The sequence below is a fragment of the Artemia franciscana genome, chromosome 11 (assembly GCF_032884065.1).
Source record: "Artemia franciscana chromosome 11, ASM3288406v1, whole genome shotgun sequence".
Classification (NCBI taxonomy): Eukaryota; Metazoa; Arthropoda; class Branchiopoda; order Anostraca; family Artemiidae; genus Artemia; species Artemia franciscana.
This window is the reverse complement of record NC_088873.1, coordinates 17,119,486-17,141,645: the sequence shown is the minus strand read 5'-3', so window position 1 is coordinate 17,141,645 and position 22,160 is coordinate 17,119,486. Positions and strand designations below refer to the sequence as shown.

Below are 22,160 nucleotides of genomic sequence, written 5' to 3'. Positions count from 1 at the left end.
CTTCATGACGTATACCAGTTTGAAAGTTTTAAGGGTTTGACAAATTCAGTAGTAAGGTACACACTGAAACGAAATCTAGGCCGATACCAATTGTGAGACAAGTAGAGGACTTGTAAGCAACAGTCGGCTGTTAGGTAATATTCACCTTCGGCAATGAGGGGTTAGCAACTTTTGCTAGTTGGTGTATCTATTATTTGTTTCCAGTGTATTAGATGGTAAAACCAATTTGGTTCCAGTGGTAAGACTGGTGGAGGCCTTGTAAGTAATAATCTGCTGTTAGGCTACAGCCAACTTCAGCGATGAGGGGTTTGTAACTATGCTAGTAGGTGTGCCCATTTATTTGTTTCCGGTGAACTTGATGCCTATCACGGGAGAGGGACTTATAAGCAAGAATTGGTTCATTTTGGGCGAGAAACGGCTGTTAGCTCATAATCATCTTCGGCAATGAGGGGTTTACCACTTTTGCTAGTTGGTGTACCTATTATTTGTTTCTGGTGTATTTGATGGTTAAGCCAATTTGGTTCCAGTGGTAAGACATGTAGGGGACTTGTAAGTAATAATCGGCTGTTGGGCTACAATCATCTTCAGCGATGAGGGGTTTGCAACTTTTGCTAGTTGGTGTACCCATTTATTTGTTTCCGGTGAACTTGATGTCTATCACGGGAGAGGGACTTGTAAGTGAGAATCTTTTCAGTTTGGGCTAGAAGTTTTTGCAAATTGGTGCACATTGTATTCGTTCTCTTTAACGTAAAACAATGAGGTAGTTTCGTCATAATTAGTGTCACCTATGGTATTTTAATCCTGAAAAGTTACGGATAGCTTTATAATACCAACTAGATTATATAAGATATTGTTCCAAGTTTTCATCCATCACGATGTCTACGATTGAAAAGTATAAAGTTCAACTGGATGTAAAGTCAATTTAGTCCCTTCTTTCGATATTATTTTGTAGTTGTTGTTTTTTCATGCAGAAGAATAGCCTTTGATCATGTGATAACTGATTGCGTTCTTGTTTGAACATACCTTTTTAATAACTTCGATAGGCTGACAACTTCATCATTTAACTGATAGTTAAGAAACAAGCACAAACGAGAATGTAAAACAATGAGATAGTTTCGTAATAATTAGTAGAAAGTCATCTATGGTATTTTGATCCTGAAAACTTAGGGATAGCTTTGTAATACCAACTAGATTATATAAGATATTGTTCCTAGTTTTCATCCGTCACGATGTCTACGATTGAAAAGAAAGTTCGACTGGCTGCAAAGTCAATTTAGTCTATTCTTTCGATGCTATTTTGTTGTTATTTTTTCAACGCTGAGGAATAGCCTTTGATCATGTGATTACTGATCGATAGCGAAGAAACAAAACCAAAGTGGTTTCTCGCAACACTTTAGTCGGCGAAGCCGGACAAAGGTTGCCGCAACACTTCACGTTGCCCGGGCAACGTAGGTCTAGTTTTGCTCGTTTTAGTTTGACTCGGCTATTTATTGTAATTTCTCTTCGTTTTGAGTTTGCTTTATTTATTGATAATAAGTTGTGGTAGTTTTATGCTTGAAAGATTATTTGACTTCATTTTGCTCATTCTTGGCTTAATGTAGCTCTTTACTTTTCTATGAAAAACATTTTATATAAAAAGTTTTTTAAATTAATAACAGTAAATTACCGAGTCAAATTCAAAACGAGCAAAAATTGACATGAGTTGGGCTGACAACCTTCATACTTTCTTAAGCCCTAAACATAATTTGCACTTTACTGAAAACAATCTAAATTCTGAATGTTTTCGCTTTCTTAACTTTAATAAATAAAGAATTAATAAAACTTTAAGGAATAAATGTCTGTATATGTATATTAAACTGACAATCTTCTGTCATTTTTTTTTCAGTCAAGTGCAATTTAGGTTCTGGGCCTGAGAAGGCATGGGGGTTGTCAGCCCTGCTCATGTTGATTTTTGCTCGTTAATTTCTGTTTGTTTTGAGTTACAGCTATTTATTGATGGTGATATGTGGTAGTTTTACTATTGGAAGGTTATTTGACCTTACTTCTGCTTATTCTTGGCTTAATGGAGCTCTTTACTTTTCTTTGAAAAACTTGTTTTGTATAAAACGTTTTTTTTTTAATTAATTACAATAAATAACCGAGTCAAACTCAAAACGAGTAAAAATTAGCACGAGTTGTGCTGACAACCTTAATGCTTTTTCAAGCCAAGAACATAATTTGCACTTAACTGAAAACAATCTAAATTCTGAATGTTTTCGCTTTTTTTTTACTTTAGTAAATAAAAAACTATTAAAACTTTAAGGAATAAATGTCTGTATGTGCATATTAAACTGACAATCTTCAGTCATTTTATTTCAGCATCACTGTTAAATAAAAAGGTGTGCTGTAATATTTTCAGTCAAATAGAGTTCCAAAATCCATATTCTTAACTTGATACGCCGAAAGCTACATTTTTTTTTTTAGTGAAAATGAGTTGAATGAACGATTTTCTCCTCAAAAAATGTGTCGATTCGAAAAATTCAATGCGCAACTGTCTCAAAAAGGTGCCAAAATGGTGCAAATGTGCCCCATCTGGTAAATATACGAAAGCTATATTTGGTCTGAGTCAGGGACAGGTTATGAAAACAGTTCTCATTGGCGGCACTTGAGCGTCAAGGTGAACAAAGGAAAAAAATTGTATCAAACAATTCGTGGTAACGAACTGTAGTAAGGAGCGACCCGGCTCAATAGTAACCAAAACTCTAAAAAATGGAATTTTGATACCAATAGCTACATCAAAAGAATCGCATTTTAATGCTGGTTTTAAATATATAAGTTTCATCAAGTTTAGTCTTACCCATCAAAAGTTACGAGCCTAAGAAAATTTGCGTTATTTTAGAAAATAGGGGGAAAAACCCCCTAAAAGTCATAGAATCATAGAATCTAGAATGTTGCAAGAGGGCTCATTCTAACGGAAATGAAAAGTTCTAGTGCCCTTTTTAAGTGACCAAAAAAATTGGAGGGCACCTAGGCCCCCTCCCACGCTAGTTATTTTCCCAAAGTCAACGGATCAAAATTCTGAGATAGCCATTTTATTCAGCGTAGTCGAAAAACTTTATAACTATGTCTTTGGGGACGACTTACTCCCCCACAGTCCCCGTGGGAGGGGCAACAAGTTACAAACTTTGACCTGTGCTTACATATAGTAATGGTTATTGGGAAGTATACAGGCGTTTTCAGGAGGATTTTTTTGGTTGGGGGGAGGGGTTGAGAAGAGGGGGATACGCTGGGGGAACTTTTCATCGAGAATTTGTCATGGGAGAAGAAAATTTCCATGAAGGGAGAGCAGGATTTACTAGCATTATTAAAAAAAAAACAATTAAAAAATAAATGTGAAAAAGCTTTTTCAGCTGGAAGTAAGGAACAGCAATAAAACTTAAAACAAACAGAAATTATTACCCATATGAGGGGCTCACCTCCTTCTAATACCTCACTCTTTACGCTAAAGTATTTTTAGTAATTTCAACTATTTATTCTACGGCTTTTGTGATTCAGGGGTCATTCTTAATGAATTGGGATAAAATTTAAGCTTTAGTGTAAAGAGCGAGGTACTGACGATGGGGCGAATCCCCTCATATATGTAATAAAAACATGAGAATACAAAAGTTCTTTACGTAAGCTAATTTATAACTTACGTAAATCTTTTACCAACAAAAAGATTCGTAAAAAATTAAAAGTTCTAGTTGCCTTTTTAATTAACCAAAAAATCGGAGGGCAACTAGGCTTCGTCCCCCGCTCTTTTTTTCTCAAAATCATTCGATCAAAATTATGAGAAAGCCATTTAGCAAAAAAAAAAAATATGCAAATTTCGTTTTGATTATTCCTCTGCGGAGAGCCAAAATCAAAACATGCATTGATTCAAAAACGTTCAGAAATTAAATAAAAAAAACAAGTTTTTTCAACTGAAAGTAAGGAGCGACATTAAAACTTAAAACGCACAGAAATTACTTCATATATGAAAGAGGCTGCTTCCTCATCAACGCCGTCAAACTTTAGCGTAAAGAGCGGGGCGTTGATGAGGAAGCAGCCTCTTTCATATATGAAGTAATTTCTGTGCGTTTTAAGTTTTATTGTCGCTCCTTACTTTCAGTTGAAAAAACTTGTTTTTTTTATTTAATCATTCAAGGCGGCTTAATAACGCTTATATTGAGTACCATATAAATGTTTATTAATTTTAACGTTTATTTTTTGCATTATTTTAAATTCTTGATTGTTTGTTTTAAAGCAAAAGTAGTCTGGCTAATTTGCATTATTGTTTTCGCATAACAGAATTATTCTTATTTGTAGCCTGTTTTTATAGCTTTATTTTGATTCTTAATTGACTTGTAGCAATCTTTTTTTTTATTTGTTGTCAACCAAGTTTTTCCCGCCTTTTTTGCTGATATTAAAGTGTGTTTATAGCTCCAAATGTCCAGCTCCAGTTTCGTACCTCCATATTAAGTGTTGATTAACTCCAAGATTAAAAAGTTTTTTTTTTCAACTGAAAGTAATGAACAACATTGAAACTTAAAACGAACAGAAGTTATCTGGTATATAAGGGGGTATAAATATGTGGTATGTGGTTTATAAGCATAATAAATTGCATCAAGGGATCTATTTACTTTCATCCTAGACAAACTATGCAAAAACTGCATATTTACCATCTGCTCTTGGTTCCTTTTCATTAATTATTCTTCTGATTTGGCAGTAAGTCGCAGTAAGCGACTTTTATATCATGTACATAATTTTCTATGCCAAATGGTTAAGTTACATTGCGGTTCCTCCGTCACTCCCTCGTTCTTTACGCTAAAATTTGACCGTTTTGTCCCAATCCTTTAAGAACGATTGCTGAATTCAAGCGACATTGATTTAGCATCACAAGCTTTTTTAAAGCGCTAACCAATATTTGCTCAACGATCAGAGGGTTGAGGAGAGAGCAACCCCCCTCGTATACGGAATGATTTATGTTTGTGGTAAATTTTAATGTTGCTTTTTGCTTTCATTTGATTATTTTTTACAATAATGATTGAGAATGAAAAAAGTAATCTTGTAAAAGAATTATTCTCATTTGTAGTTTGGTTTTATAGCTTTATTTTGATAATATTTATTTTATTTTAATACATGCGGTATATTTTAATCTCAATTGATTTCTAGCAATACGTTTTTTCATTTGTCGTCCACCAAGTTTTATCCCGCCTTTTCTTGCGGATACTAAAGTATGTTTTAGCTCCAAGTGTCAAGCTCCAGTTTAGTACCTCTATATTAAGTGTTGATTAGCTCCAAGACTAAAAAGTTTTTTTTCTACTGAAAGTAATAAACAACATCGAAAATTAAAACGAACAGAAATTATTTAGTATATAAGGGGGGTCGTCCCCATGTCAGCCCCTCGCTCTTTACGCTAAAGTTTGACTGTTTTGTCCCAATCCTTTAGAACGACTGCTGAATTCAAGGGCCGTGGTTTCGGAATAACAAGCTTTTTTAAAGCGCTAGCAAACTATTGATTAACGATCAGAGGGTTGAGGAGGGAGCAACCCACCTCGTATGCGGAATAATTTATGTTTGTCATTAGGTTTAATGTTGCTTTTCGCTTTCATTTGAATTTTTTATTTCGTTAATTATTAAGAATAAAAAGTAATCTGTTTTCCAGTACAAGGGTTAAAGGTAAATAGTAGAAATAATCTGTTTCATCGTCGGATTTTCTGAGAATTGATCTTCAACGTGTTGCATTCATCAGACATTGTTCTCCAGGAAAAAAAATTGCTTCTTCCTGGCATTCTCTCTGAAAAATATTGTATAGTCGTAACATCATAGAAAATGGTGAATTTCTCATGTCGCCAGCTGAAAAATATAGGTTCCCTTATCCTTAGTTTTCTGGAGAAGACTAAGGATGCCATAGACAATAAAAGGAGACAATAAAAATGGCTATGGCAAAGAATGGAGAGCGAGTGGCTACTATTTCTATTAGTATGGTATTAATAAATTCTCATCCATTCATTGATGTCTTTCATTGATGTATTTGCTGTATTATCTTCTCGTGCACTGAGTAAATAAAAACAGCTCGTGGTAACGAATTGTAAAGAACGACTCGGGCGAATATTAGCCGAAACTTTAGAAAGAATGTTAATAGCCGAAGAACTCTAGCTCGAAACTCTAGCCGAAGAAAGAATGTTAATAGCAATTAATAATCAACAGAATTGGCTTTTTATGCTGATTCCAAAAATATAAATTTCATTAATATTACTTATCAGAAGTTTTAAATATTTAATATTACTTATCGGAAGCTACGAGCCTGCTAAAATTTGCCTGATTTTTGAAATAGGAGTTAAAAACCCCTCTAAAAGGCAATTGATCATAAGGAAAAATATATAATTAGATTCAGCATATCAGAGAACCCCACTGTAGAAGTTCCAAGCTCTTATCTACTAAAATGCAGAATTTTGCATCTTTTTAGAAGATGGATCACAGATGTAAGTTTGTTTGATTGTTCTTGTTTTTTCCCAGGAATGATCGTATCCTAAGAGCACCAATTGTCCTAGAAGAATAAAAAGAAACCTGTTCGATCGAAAATAAAAGTTCTAGTGCCCTATTTTGCGTTTTCAACCATTTTATGGCACCGAACTGCGATTTTGACCTGCAGAGGACCAAACTGCTATCTGAGATAGCCAATCGATTTAAAAGTATCGAAAACTATGTATTGAGCTTCCGAGTTACTGAGGAAAAACCTGACATTTGTTTTAAAGCTTCATTTAACTAAACTGACTTGCTTCATATTTCATAAAACTTGTATGCATTAATATGTAAACATACATATCTATTGTGAAGAAGAGGCAGTCTGTCATTTTGTAGGTGAAGGTTGGTGTCAGATGCATCAAGGCAAAAGTAGAAATTAATTTCTAATCCTTCTCGATTCCCAGGAATATTTTTGATGACCGCATGTATTGTTGGTGTAGTGGGGGGGGGGGTAATAGTGCTCCTTCTATTACGATTTTTTATATAGGATATAATATTGTACTTACATGCCTGCCAGCACAAAGGTGAAAAAGGCAAAGCGAGGTGGAGGAGTTGCAAGTTCTACCAGAAACTTTGTTTTCATCTATTTAAATGGTAATATTTTTCTTTTCCTGCTTTTATACGATGTTTCAATATGTTTAAGCAGATGTATACAATGTGTTTAAACGTTAGGTTGTAAATGTTGCAAGGGCTTCAGACACGTATGAGGTCCAAAGCTGTTCAAAATTTTGATTCATATGACAAATAATATCCTACCCCTCTCAGTCCACCCGAAATTCTGTAGTAAAATTGTTATTGAGAATTTGTTCACTAAAACCACTGTTCATCGAAAATTTAGACGAAACATTCAAGTTTTGTCTTAAATTTTTATTACAACCTAACATTGTAATCCTTAAGAAGAAAAATCGAAAATACCGGACGCTGCCAATCAATTTGTAATTATTTATATATACAAATTAAAAGCAAGAAATCAGGGGCCTAAGGAGAGGGTAGCCAAAATCATATTTGGGTTAGGCCTGAGCATGATTTGAAAAACGATCAGAAACTAAATACCGAAAAAATAAGTTTTTTCAACTGAAAGTTAGGAGTAACATTAAAATTTAAAATGAACAGAAAGAATTTAGTATATGACCGGGACTGCCTCTCCCCAACATGGCGCTCTTTACCCTAATGTTTGACTTTTTACCCCAACTCTTCAAGAGAGAATGCTGAAACACAACCAAATAGTTCCTAGTAACGAACTGTAAGTAAGGATCAACTCAGCCCAAAGTAACGAAAACTCTAAAAAGTTAAATTTTGATAACAAGAGATACATCATAAGAATATGGCTTTTATACTGATTCCAAACTTTCATTAAGTTTAATGTTACCCATCAAAAGCTACGAGCCTTAGAAAATTTGCCTGATTTTTGAAAAAAAGTTGGGGGGGGGGCAACGTCCCTTAAAAAACAATGAATCTTATTGAAGGTCGCACCATCTGATTCAGTGTATCAGAGAACCCTGTTGCAGAGTTTTCAAGCTCCCATTTGTAAAAATGTTGAATTTTTTATTTTTTGCCAAAAATAGTGCCCTTTTTAAGTAACCAAAGAGACTGGAGTTCAACTAGTCCTCCTTCCTCGCCTTTTTCCCCAAAATCATCCGACAAAGATTTTGAGGTAGCCATTTTGTTGAGCATAGTTGAAAGGTGTAAGAACTATGCCTTTGGGGATGACATGACCCCCCTCCCACAGTCTCGGGAAGGGCTGGTTGCTTTGAAATTTGCCAATTTGTCACATGTCAGTATAGTATTTGTTATTAGGAAGTATACAGACATTTTTCGGAAGGAGAGAATTTTCTGCGTTGGGGATTTCTTACGGGGAGAATTTTCTGCTGGGGTGGATTTTCCTGGAAGTGAACTTTCCCTCCAAAGGAAATTTTATACAGGGGGAATTTGCCAGAATTCATATAAGAAACTATTTTTTTGTCTTAATTTCTTTTTGATGACTCAATTTTACTTGTGGAGATGTTTCTGGGGGACTTGTCCGGGTAAAATTTTCAGTGGGGTTGGAATTCACTGGTGGATTTTCTATGGGGGATTTTCTGCGGGAGAAACTCTCCATGGGGGAATTATTATCAGGAGCAACTCTCACGTGGAAATTCTCCGTCGGAGAAACTTTCCATCGGGGTAATGGGATTTTCGCCAAAAGTTGTTCTCATATGGGGTATTTTCAGCATGACTTGAAAAACGATCAGAAGTTAAATGAAAAACAAGTCTGTTTTCAAATGAAAATATGTTAGGGAGAATTTTTCTAGCGGAACCGTACGCAAGACATGCACACACACACACACACACACACACACACACACACACACACACACACATATATATATATATATATATATATATATATATATATATATATATATATATATATATATATATATATATATATATATATATATATATATATATATATATATATATATATATATATATATATATATATATATATATATATATATATATATTCTCAGACATTTTACCTTCGTGGGGTATATACATGTGGTATGATTTTAATCTCAAATTTCTTATAACTCTCAAACAGTGGGGAGTACCGTTTTACACACAAGGAGGTTATTGACCATGAAATACTCCCCCGATGACAAATCAATCTAAAATTGCCGATTTTCATGAGAAGTAATAAAATTGGTAAATACTTTTTCCCTATCGAAACGACCTAACATCTGTTTAGCTTAAAACTTACTTTCTCAGACATTTTACCTTCATGGGGTATATATATATATATATGTGGTATATTTTTAATCTCAAATATCTCACGGCTCTCAAACAGTGGGAGTACCATATTACACGCAAGGAGGTTATTGACCCTGAAATACTCCTCCCCGATGACAAATTAATCTAGAATTTCCGATTTTCATCGTCTGGTTGTATTAACTTAATCTCATCTGCCTTTTTCGGCCCTGTCCTCTGACTTATTTTATGCTAGAATTTGCTTTTTAAATGCTTTTCCAGATTACAGAACATAATAAAGAGACGTTTGAAAGACATTGAAAATTATTTTAGGAATATGAAAAATGATTGATGAAAAGACTTGCTTCTAAATAGTCCGGTATTCATCTTTATATTTGTTTTATCTAGCGCGAGCAGCTTCCCCTTTACAACACAATTTTTGTTTTTATTTTCTCATCGCTATATTTTTAGTACTCACTTTTCATGCATCAAAAATAAACTTTACGTTTATTATGAAATATACGCTCATAATAAAAATCGTATATTTCTCTTTCTTGTTTTTTCATGTTCATATTTTTTCAAACATTTTCTTCTCGTCCATACAAAAGAACATTTCTTTTTTTAAACATAGCCGTTAAATATAACATTTCCTTCTCTTAGTCGATAGCTCCTAGTCTTTGTATGCTGGGATAAGCTTCCGAAGTATTTTTTGTTCAATTACTGCCTATACGAACAAGGTCGAGAATCGAGAAAGAATCTACTCAAGGAAAATCTCTTGTATATTGTGTTGAATTTATCATCAAAGTCTTTTTGTAGTTTAAATTTGAAATTTATTGCATAATGTTTGGAATGTATTGGACACTACAATATTTCTTAATTTATATATAATCCAATTAGGATTTTACTGTCTTTCTTTGTAAATATAATTTTTTTTAAGAAGCAAGGACATCCAAATAAAATATTTTTGCCCATGAACCCATCTTGGGTCTATTTAGGCCTGAAAATGACGATTTTCTAGAAATTTTCTTCTGATTGTTTCAAATTTTCGAAGCTTTTAGGGCAGTTCTACATTTTGCCATTGTTGCCGTCTTGAATCGTGAACATAAATTAGCGGAACTACTTCGCTAAATTTGAATACACTTTTCGTCTATAAAACTCAAACACTAATAATTTGTCGATTTTCGATGACTAAATATGCTTTGAAAGGGCAGCTACATAATTTTAAGTTATTTTGTGCCATTTACTTTTAGCTTTTATTGTTGATTTTATACCCACGTTTCTTTTTTTTTTAATTTGGAGCCTTCAACTACAAAAAAAATATGAAATTGCACATGCAGATCATTTTCATTAAAATTGAATTCCCGATTTTACCAATTTTCTTAAGACCAAGTTCTTTTATTCAATTAGTTCACGTTCTTATATTCACAAAATACTAAAAACTACAAACCAAAAAAAAAAAGAAATCCAAAGGGTCCAGAGGCCCGTTAACTGGGAAAAAACTACATATTAATCGTTTGCAGGTTACTGAACCAGCCCTAGACAAAAATAAATAAGAATTACTACTCACATGAATGATCAAACGAAGACAACCGATCTCCACATCACCTAACACCAACAAGAGATCCCACATTGTCAGCAACATAAAGAACAAACGCTAAATAAAAAAAAATAAAATAAATAATAATAATAATAAAAAAAGCTCCATTAAAATTCCAATTTAAAATTATATTATTTAGAAAACTTCACAATCAACTATTCTTCTGCAACAAAAATCTTATTAGGTGTTTTTTAAAGGAACCAAGGATATGTGAGTTCGGAACCGAAACAGGAATAGAACATTCTCGGAGATCTCTGTGATACGTATGGCTGTGTAATTTTACACTTAGTTCTAACTAATTCAAACAGTTGGGTTTGGTTTTCACTGTCCTTGGTACTTCAGGTAGCTGTATGAACATTTTCTTATTGAACGCTATAGTATTTTAGCTCAAGTTCATGTGCTTAAGTGTATCTTAGACCAAACTGGATTCATACCTCTGCTTTCTTTTAAGACGCATTTAACCAGGGAACTGAGAACAGTCCGGTTTCGTTTTGAGCAATCTACTCTGTGTTCTTGGCGCTTAATTCCCTGGTGGAGCGAAAGCTGAAACTAAAAAAAATTCTGCTTTTTGGAAAATTGAAATTTTTTAAGACCAAAGAAGAAAGCATGCGGCGCTCACAACATAAAAACATTCGAGCGCTATTGAATGATCATGGTGATTGATTATCATGTTGTCATTGACGGATACGGTGTCGCTGATGCCTTTGAATAATTATTAGATTTATCACGATCACCCTACACTTTCAATTTAGATCGTCAAAATTTTTGATCGTCCAGGATAGCAGGGAAAAAAAATTGATTTTAACTTTTTAGTGCATTTGGAGCTCAGTGTGATTGTAGACGAGGCGTGTTCTTAAAAAGTTTTTTTTTTGTGTATTTTACTGTTTTTAGTGTCTGGTAAATCCTATAATCAGTGTTCGAATTAGTTTAAAAACAAGTTTTTCCTCAAAAGAAGTTTTCCAAAGAAAAGCAAAGAGCTGATTAATTAAGTCAAATAATTTTTCAAGCGTAAACCTATCATAAATCAATCTATAAATAAATGAAGCCGAAGACGAATAGAAATCATAGGCAGCACAATAGCGCTGCGTAAGGTAAGAGCGATGTGGGCACAATTTATTTTTTTCTTCTTTTTTATTTTAGACCAGGGCACTTAGTATCCAAGGGAGTTGTTGTAGAAACTTCGAAAAGGGTTCATCTGATTGGAAATTGAAAAGGCTGTTGCCTTTTTTAATAGTTAAAAATGATTGGAGGGCAACCAAGCCCCCTCCGACGACCAAGATGCTCATTGGATTGGAAATCAGAGGTTCTAGCTCCCTTTTTACGGTTCAAAGTGATCTGAGGGTGGACACCCCCCCCACCGCCACACACACACGTCATATTTTCCTGAAATGCATCTAATAGAAATTTTGAGATGGCCATTTGCTGTCGTAAAACCTCTAAAAATGTTCATTCGATTGGAAATTGAAGGGACTAGTGCCTCTTTTAATAGTTTAAAATGATGAGAGGGCAAATAACCCCCTCCCGCGACAACCATGTCCCAAGACACATCCAATCAAACTTTTGAGATAGCCATTTTTTTTAGCGTAGTTGAAAGGTCTGAAAATTATGTCTTTGAGGATGACACCCCCCCACAGCCCTTAGCGCAAGGGTTGTAGGCTGTAAGTTAAGCCCCGAGGGTATATAAGGTTCTTATGGAAAGGGTGGTCGTATAAACTCCGGAGGGGGCTCATTGGATTGGAAATCAGATGTTTTAGCTCCCTTTTTAAGTCAAAGCTATCGGGGGCACCTGCTTGCTCACCCCCCCTACGTTTTATTTTCCACAAATGCATCCAATAAAAATTTTGAGATAGCCATTTGTTCAAAATAGTCCAAAGATTATATAATAAGGCCTTTAGGTGGGCAGAATCCCCCTAAGTCTGGGGGTAAGGGTTGTAAGTCATCCCTCAGGAACATATAAGGTTTTTATGGAAGGGATGGTCGTATGAACTTTAGATGAGGCTCATTTGATTTGAAATATATAGCTCTAGTTCCTTTTTAAGAGTCAAACCTGATGGATACCAACTAGGCCCCCTCCTTGACACCCTCTTTTTCCAAAGCGTATTCAATTGAAAATGTGAGATAGCCATTTATTTACCAATAGTTCAAGAATGATATAGCAATGTCTTTCAGGTGGACACACCCTCCCAGAGCCCATTGGCAAGGATTGTAATTTATGCCCGGGGCATACAAGGTTTTCGTGGAACGGGTAGTCGTATAAACTTTGGATCGGATGGAGCTCATTGGATTGAAAGTTGCAAGTTTTAGTGCCCTTTTTAAGAGTCAAAAGTGAATAGAGGGCTATCAGCCCCTCCCTCCAAGCCTATCATTCCCCAAATCATATCCGATCGAAATTTTAAGACAGCTTTTTTGTTCAGCCTTGTTGAAAGCTCCAGTAATTATGTCTTTGGAGATGTTAACCTCCCTACAGTCCTCAGGACAAGGGCCGTAAGTTAGGCAATTCGTTTGTTTACACCTAGCATATGAAAGGTATGCATGTTTGAACTTTACTTTCCAAGAAGACGAAGGTTATTCAGGTGATACTTTCAGAGAATGTTGAGGAGAGTGTTGAACTAAATCAAAACGCGTTATGTGTTTAAGGGTTGTCAAAAGAATGCAATACAGGAATAACTGAGTATATCAATTCGGAAAATTCAGGAAATAATAAGGGATGCAATCGAAAAGGCAATATTTGCATGCTACCAAAACTTCTACAACTACCACCACTACTACTACCATACTGCACCATTTAAAGTATTAAGGGGGAATTTGAACTAAATCAAAAGACGCTATGTGCATACATATTGTAAATATAGTGTATCTCAAGGATTGATTTGGGCATAAAGTTGGAACTTTCAAAGAATACTGAAATGGGAAGATTATATCACCAAAAGGCAATATGTTCAAACTTATGCTAATACTGCTACTGCTGCTATATTCACTACTACTGCTTCTATTTTAACTACTTGTAGGACTAAGAGCATTGAGATGAAAATTTCAAGAAGTATATGAGCATACAGGTTGTCAAAGGGATGTAACAGCATTACTTCATTTTGCTCAAGTTGTTAGATTAGAAAGGAATTTGTTTAGCCACGATTTTCGCTTGTCCAAGGAACGCCTCTATAAAAAATTAGAAGGCTTACGAAATGAATCTTCGATGAGAAACCGTATTTATTCTCCAGGATTCACTCCTGGGCCTGCTATCGTTAACCTCTCTTCTAAAACATTGGAACCCCAGGAAATCGAAACACTAGAAAAAGGTCCAAAATTTTCTTTTCTACCGAAACAGGTTCCTGTGGCAGATATAGTTTCCTCTCTAGAGTCCGCTTTGCATAAACACTATCCTTCTGTCTCTAACCCGGATGAAGTTAGATCTGGTCTAATAAATATCCTCTATAATAGCCAAAAAAAGTTTAAGCCTCCTACTAATTCCACACCGGAAAGTTTGCATGACATAAAAATACTATCTAATCTCCGAAAAGATCCTTCTATTATAATAACTAAAGCGGACAAAAGCAATTCACTTGTTGTCATGAATACAACAGACTATGACAACAAAATTTTTTCGCATTTAAATGACACAATTACATATCAAACAATAACTCATGATCCTACTGATCAGTTCACTAATAATATAATAAATGAATTAAAGCAGCTAAAACAAAATGGTAAAATCACCCCACAACTATACAATAAATTTTTTCCCTGTGGTAGTTTCTGTCCTAAACTCTACGGTTTACCAAAAATACATAAACAGGGTATTCCCTTAAGACCTATTGTAGCTTGTACTAAAGCTCCCGCTGCCAATATTGGAAAATGGCTTTGTGCAGCTTTCAAACCTTTATTGTATTCTCAAAATTCCTATATTCATAACTCGGCAGATTTGATTAAAAAACTTAGCAACACAAGTATTTCAGAAAACACAATAGTTAGTAGTTTCGACATTGTTTCCATGTATACAAATATAGATGTAACTATTTCAGAGGAATTATTAAAAAACAAAATAGAAGAAAATTACCACTTGATCGAGACTTCAGCGACATGAATTGATTGTGAAGTTTTAATGACTCTTGTTAAAATTTGTAATAAGTTTTCTATGTATTTTCAATTTCGCGATTCTTTTTATCAGCAAAAAAATGGATTACCCATGGGGGCACCTTTATCCGGGCTACTAGCAAATATTTACGTCGAGAATCTTGAGAATTGGGCATTGAATTCTTATTTTCTAAAACATGTCTATTGGGGTCGTTATATGGATGACGTAATTTCACTTTGGAATTATGGGGAAGCTGAACTTCGGGGCTTCTTAGATCATCTTAACACTTATGACCGAAATTTGCAGTTCACCCTTGAAGTTGAAATTGAAAATAAACTACCGTTTTTAGATGTATTAATTATTCGTAATGCTGATGAACTGGATTTTACTATATATCGAAAGCCAACACAAAACAATAGATATCTTCACTTTAATTCAAATCACCCCCCACAAGTTAAAAGAGCAGTTGTAATTTCCCTCATTGATCGTGCCCTAAATATTTGCTCACATTCATATATAAATGCAGAAATAAATTTTATCAGAGATATTCTTTTTGGTAATGGATACCCCATTCCTTTTGTAAATAAAATAATTAGCCGTAGAATAAAAAGACATTCTTGTAAAATCGAAGAAGATACTTCACAATGTGAGGCTATTGATAAGCCCTCAAATATTGTCTATCTTCCGTATATCCCAAAGATTACAACAAAATTAAAAAATATTTGCACAAAAAATAATCTGTACGTAGTTTTTACTAACAATTTTAAAATCATCAATTTCTTAAATTCGGGTAAAGATAAGACCCCAGTTACTCGCCAAAGAGGGGTCTATCAAATACCCTGTGATTGCGGAAAATACTATGTCGGCAGGACCCATCAGAATCTAGACAAAAGGTTACAACAGCATAAAAATGACATAGACAAGGCCTTAATTTCAAATGGTTCCAACAACTCCTTTGATTCTGCTCTAGGTTGGCATATATTTAATAATCCGTCCCACATGATACTTTTTGAAAACTCTTCACTCATTAGTAATGATTTGGGAATAAAACAGGTGGTTCGAGAATCAATTGAAATTAATCTCAAAATAAATAAAAATATTTCTTTGAACAGGGACTTGGGGGAATACTCACTAAATTCTTTATACTCAAATTTAATTAAAAATGATCTAACAAAATATTTTACTAAACCAATTTATAATAGTACTGAACCAACTACGAAAAGGCCTTTGAGACAGGCTGCTAAACAAGCAAGATTAGCTTTAAGAAATTGCATCTAATCATTTTATTCTCTTTAGTTTGAATGAGTTTATATTTCTTCATTTCATTCTTTTCGCCAGTCCTGGTTGAACTTCGCTGAAGTAAGGATGCTAGGGCTATATTAAAAAAAAAAAATGTTTTAATAAGTGTTTTTATATTCAGTTTTAATTCTCACAATTTGATGTAAGTTCTTTTATATATATATATAGTATTGTATTGTGCTGAAGACGGCCCTTGGACATAGGGCCGAAATATCTACATAAATAATTTCCATTGTCTTGAAAAAACTTTCCCTATTGTTTCTACGTTGTATTTGTTTGTTATGGAAAGGCAGTGTGGTCTTCGTCGCTATTTTCGATTAGTTTCATCAAGTTTAGTCTTACCCATCAAAAGTTACGTGCCTAAGAAAATTTACCTTATTTTAGAAAAAAGAGTGAAGCACCCCCTAAAAGTCTTAGAATCTTAATGAAAATCACACTGTCAGATTCAGTCTGTCAGGAAACGCTACTGTAGAGATTTAAAGCTTCTTCCTGCGAAAGTGTGACATCCTTTTTTTCTTTTCTTTTTTGCAGAAGAAAGATCACGGCTGAGTGTTTATTTGTTTTTTTTTCTGAGGGTAATCATATCGACCCAGTGGTGCTAGAATGTCACGAGAGGGCTCATTGGAACGAAAATTAAAAGTTGTAGTACATTTTTAAGTGACAAAAAAATTTGGAGGGAAACTAAACCCCCTCCCACGATCATTTTTTCCTAAAGTCACTGGATCAAAATTTTTGAAAGCCGTTTTGTTCAGCATAGTCGAAAATCTAATAACTAGGTCTCTAAGGACGACTTAATCCCCAATAGTCCCCGGGGGATGGGCTGCAAGTTATGAACATTGTCCATTGCTTACACATAGTATTGCTTATTAGGAAGTTATTAGGAAGTTAGGATGTTCTCAGGGGAATTTATTCTGATGGGGGGGGGGTGAGTGAGTTCGGTGGAGGGAGTTGTGTGGGAGGATCTTTTCATGGGGGAAGAGAATTTTACCAGCATTATTTAAAAAATGATAAGAAATTAAATTTAAAAAACAAGTTTTTTCAGCTGAAATTAAGGAGCAACATTAAAACTTACGAACAGAAATTATTACGTATATGACAGGGTTCGCCCCCTCGTTAATACCTCTTCTTTACACTTGAGTTTGAATTTTGCTCCAATTCTTTAAGAATGACCCCTGAATCACAAAGGCCTTTTAATTAGAATACATAGCTCTTTTGAAAATAATAAAAATAATTTAGCGTAAAGAGAGAGGTATTGACGAGGGGGTGAACACCCTCATTTACGTAATAATTTCACAATACTAAAACTCAAAATGAACAGAAGATAAAATAAATAACCGAGTCAAACTCAAAAAGAGCAAAAATTAGCATGAGCAGACCTGATAATCCCCATGCCTTCTCAAGACCAGAACATAATTTGCGCTTTACTAAAAAAAAAAATACGTTTTAGATGTTTTCACTTCTTTTACTTCCATAAATAAAAAATTATCAAAACTTTAAGGTATAAATATTAGTATATGTCCATTAATCTGACAAATCACGATAATTTTTTTTTTCAGTAAAGCGTAAATTATGCTCTGGTCTTGAGAAGACATGGGGATTATCAACCCTACATTTGTTAATGTTTGCTCGTTTTGAGTTTGACTCGGCTGTTTACTGTAATTTCTGTTTGTTTGTCTTTCATTTACTTATTGATAGTGATTTGTGGTAATTTTACGTTTGGAAGATTATTTGACTGTATTTCTGCTCATTCTTGGCTAAATCCAGCTTTTACTTTTCTTTGAAAAACTTGCTTTATGAGAAAAGTTTTTTAAATTCATAACAATAAATAACCAAGTCAAACTCCAAACGAACAGAAATTAAGGGGTGTAAGCCAGATGCGCCTCGTGCCTTCCGTACTTTTGTTTCTCATATCATATCGTGAAAAAAAAGAATCAAACAGTTCGTGGTAACGAACTGTAGTAAGGAGCGATCCGGCTCAATAGTAACCAAAACTCTAAAAAATTGAATTTTGATATCAATAGCTACATCAAAAGAATCGCATTTTAATGCTGATTTTAAATATATAATTTCATCAAGTTTAGTCTTAGCCATCAAAAGTTACGAGCCTGAGAAAATTTGCCTTATTTAGGAAAATAGGGGGAAACACCCCCTAAAAGTCGTAGGATCTTAACGAAAATGACACCATCAGATTCAGCGTATCAAAGAACCCTATTGTAGAAGTTTCAAGCTCCTATCTACAAAAAAGTAGAATTTTGCATTTTTTGCCAGAAGACAAATCACGGGTGCCTGTTTATTTTTTTTTTATTTTATTTATTTATTTTTTTTTTTTTTCCAGGGGTCATCGTATTGACCAAGTGGTCCTAGAATGTCGCAAGAGGGCTCATTCTAACGGAAATGAAAAGTTCTAGTGCCCTTGTTAAGTGACCAAAAAAATTGGAGGGCACCTAGGCCCCCTCCCACGCTCATTTTTTACCCAAAGTCAACGAATCAAAATTTTGAGATAGTCATTTTGTTTAGCATAGTCGAAAATCATAATAACTATGTTTTTGGGGATGACATACTCCCCCACAGTCCCTGGGGGAGGGGTTGCAAGTTACAAACTTCAACCAGTGTTTACATATAATAATGGTTATTGGGAAGTGTACAGACGTTTTCAGGGGGATTTTTTTGGTTTCGGGGGTAGGGTTGAGGGAGGGGGCTATGTGGGAGGATCTTTCCTTGGAGAAATATGCCATGGGGGAAAAAAATTCAATGAAAAGGTCGCAGGACGAATCTGGTCACGTTAGAAAAAAACGTCAAATTAAGAGCTTAATATACAATGTTGGGTGTTCGGAGCCTCTCTATTATGGAGTATAATTTGAAAATAACACAACTATACGAGCGATAAAACATATATACCACAGCCATAACTCAACTAACGAAAGAACTGCTAAGAGATAACACAACTATAAAGCGAAAACAGGTTGAAACTAACGGGAAAATAAACGAACTAAGAGGTGGAAGGGGCCCAGAGAAAAAATATAATCCTTTTTCAATTTTGAGCCTAACTTCCGCAAAGGAGTAATAATGTCAGAAGCCCCAAAATACCGAATTATTTTCTTTTCAAACAGTTCGTGGTAAGGAACTGTAGTAAGGGGCGACCCGGCTCAATAGTAAACGAAACTCTAAAAAACGGAATTTTGATGCTAAAAGATACATCAAAAGAATCGAATTTTTACGCTGATTCTAAATATTTAAGTTTCAATTAATTTAGTCTTTGTCATCAAACGTTACGAGCCTGAGAAAATTTGCCCTATTTTGGAAAAAAAGGGGAAACATCCCCTAAAAGTCATAGAATCTTAACGAAAATCACACTATCGCATTCGGTATATCAGAGAACTCTATAGCAAAAATTTCAAGCTCCTATCTAAAAAATGTGGAATTTTGTATTTTTTGCCAGAAGACAAATCACGGGTGCGTGTTTATTTGTTTGTTTGTTTTTTTTTTTGTTTTTTTTTTCCCAGGGGTCATCTTATCGACCAAGTGGTCCTAGAATGTCGCGAGAGGGCTCATTCTAACGGAAATGAAAAGTTCTAGTGCCCTTTTTAAGTGACCAAAAAATTGGAGGGCAAATAGGCCCCCTCCCATGCTCATTTTTTTTCCAAAAGTCAACAGATTAAAATTTTAAGATAGCCATTTTTTTCAGCATAGTCGAAAACCTTAATAACTATGTCTTTGGGAATGACTTACTCCCCCACAATCCCTGAGGGAGGGGCTGCAAGTTACAAACTTTGACCAGTGTTTACATACAATAATGGTTATTGGGAAGTGTACAGACGTTTTCATGGGGATTTTTTGGTTTGGGGGTGGGGTTGATGGGAGAGGGCTATGTGGGAGGATCTTTCCTTTGAGGAATATGTCATGGGGAAACAGAAATTCAATGAAAAGGGCGCAGGATTTTCTAGCATTACTATAAAAAAAACAATGAAAAAAAAAATATGAAACGTTTTTTCAAATGAAAGTAAGGAATAGCATTGAAATTTAAAACGAACAGAGATTATTACGCATATGAGGGGTTCTAAAAATACTTTAGCATAAAGAGCGAGGTATTTAGGAGGAGATAAATACCTCGCTCTTTATGCTAAAATATTTTTAGTGATTTCAACTATTTATTCTACGGCCTTTTTGATTCAGGGGTCATTCTTAAAGAATTGGGACAAAACTTACGATTTAGTGTAAAGAGCGAGGTATTAACGAGGGTACAAACCCCCTCGTACACCTAATAAAAATATAAGAATATAAAAGTTTGTTATGTAAGTTAATTCTTAAGTTACGTATATTTTTTACTAATAAAAACGTTCGTTGAATATTAAAAGTTTTAGTAGCCTTTTTAAGTAACCGAAAAATTGGAGGGCAGCTAGGCCTCCTTCCCCACCCCTTATTTCTCAAAATCGTCTGATCAAAACTAAGAGAAAGCCATTTAGCCAAAAAAAAAAAATTAATATACTAATTTCATTTCAATGATTTATGTGCGCAGAGCCAAAATCAAACATGCATTAATTCAAAAACGTTCAGAAATTAAATAAAAAAAACTAGTTTTTTTAACTGAAAGTAAGGAGCGACATTAAAACTTAAAACGAACATAAATTACTCCGTATATGAAATGGGTTGTCCCCTCCGCAGTCCCTCGCTCTTTAAGCTAAAGCTTTTAATTGTTTTAAAAAGTAGAATTGTGGCAAAGAGTAAAACTTTAGCGTAAAGAGCGAGGGACTGCGGAGGGGACAACCCATTTCATATACGGTGTAATTTCTGTTCGTTTTAAGTTTTAATGTCGCTCCTTACTTTCAGTTAAAAAAACTAGTTTTTTTTTATTTAATATTACATAGAGACTACTTCGCTTTTTTACTGTGCTTGCGCTGCCTATGATCTTTGTTTACAAATACTGTATGCAGTGAAGGTGAAACAACGCCATGTTTTTAAAATTAGATTTTTGTTTTAAGTTATATACAATCATTGCAGAAAGATAGGCGTATCTATTGGAGTTTAACTTTTATTGAGCGATTCGAAGGATTTGAAACACGAGGGAATTGATGGCAAAATACTTATATACATCATTCAATCTTTTTCAAGCTCCCAACATTTGTCTATTTTATAGGTATTTATTACTAATAATAAATAATTCTTCTTGTCAATTAGGAAAACAGTTGGTAATATTTGGAGTACAGGTCTTCCTCTTCTTTAACAGAACCAATAGTCCGATCTTTAGCTGTCATCTAGAATTGAAAATATCATATGAAATCTCACTATCTCCCCTCTCATTCCTTCTTCCCCGTGCATTATTAGATATCTTTTGTTTTAGGTTACGTCACCCCTGACGCATAACATATCAGGCACAGCTAAAGCATGCGCACAAACTGTGATAGCCACCTATTGGTATTCAGAAGTTAAATCTGGATTGTGGTGGCTCTCAAATCTTATTGTCCTCGGAGGAAGTGCAGCATACACACGTGTCCGACAAATTGAAATGAAGAAAGTGAACACATATCAGGACGTGAAGGCGTAGAGAATGATATACGTTAAACGTTGCATGTTTCATGTTTGTTGTCGTAATAGGCATGGAGGTCTAAGTGTTTAATCCGTTGCAAGCGTGGAATCAAATAAAGCACAAGAAAAACTAGTTAAGATAAGTTTAACTAGTTAAAGGATTCTAGGCCTATAAAAGAGGGAGAATACCTAAATTTCAATTAAGCACTAAATCAAAAGAAGAAAATCGTTACACATCAAATAAATTAAATATAATTACATAAATTAAATAGACTCCAATCAATGCTATAAGAATTTTGCAGTTAGTGGATAAGAATGTTGCCAAATAAGTTTCTCTTTTTTTGGATAATCTATTCAAAGGCTGTTTTGATCAGTTCTATAAAACAAAACAGGAGAAAGTGTAATTGCAAA

At 34.5% G+C, this 22,160-nt stretch overlaps 1 protein-coding gene across 1 annotated transcript in view; it reads left to right on the top strand.

Annotated features, from left to right (window-relative positions):
• Nucleotides 1-21,882, top strand: part of LOC136032898 (GDP-fucose transporter 1-like) — a 110,349-nt gene extending 88,467 nt beyond the window's left edge. The window contains exon 7 of the mRNA XM_065713332.1: nt 21,565-21,882. Coding sequence (XP_065569404.1) covers nt 21,565-21,768 — 204 coding nt within the window. The 3' untranslated portion in view covers nt 21,769-21,882. The remainder of the gene's footprint in view (nt 1-21,564) is intronic.
• Nucleotides 21,883-22,160: the final 278 nt, after the last annotated feature.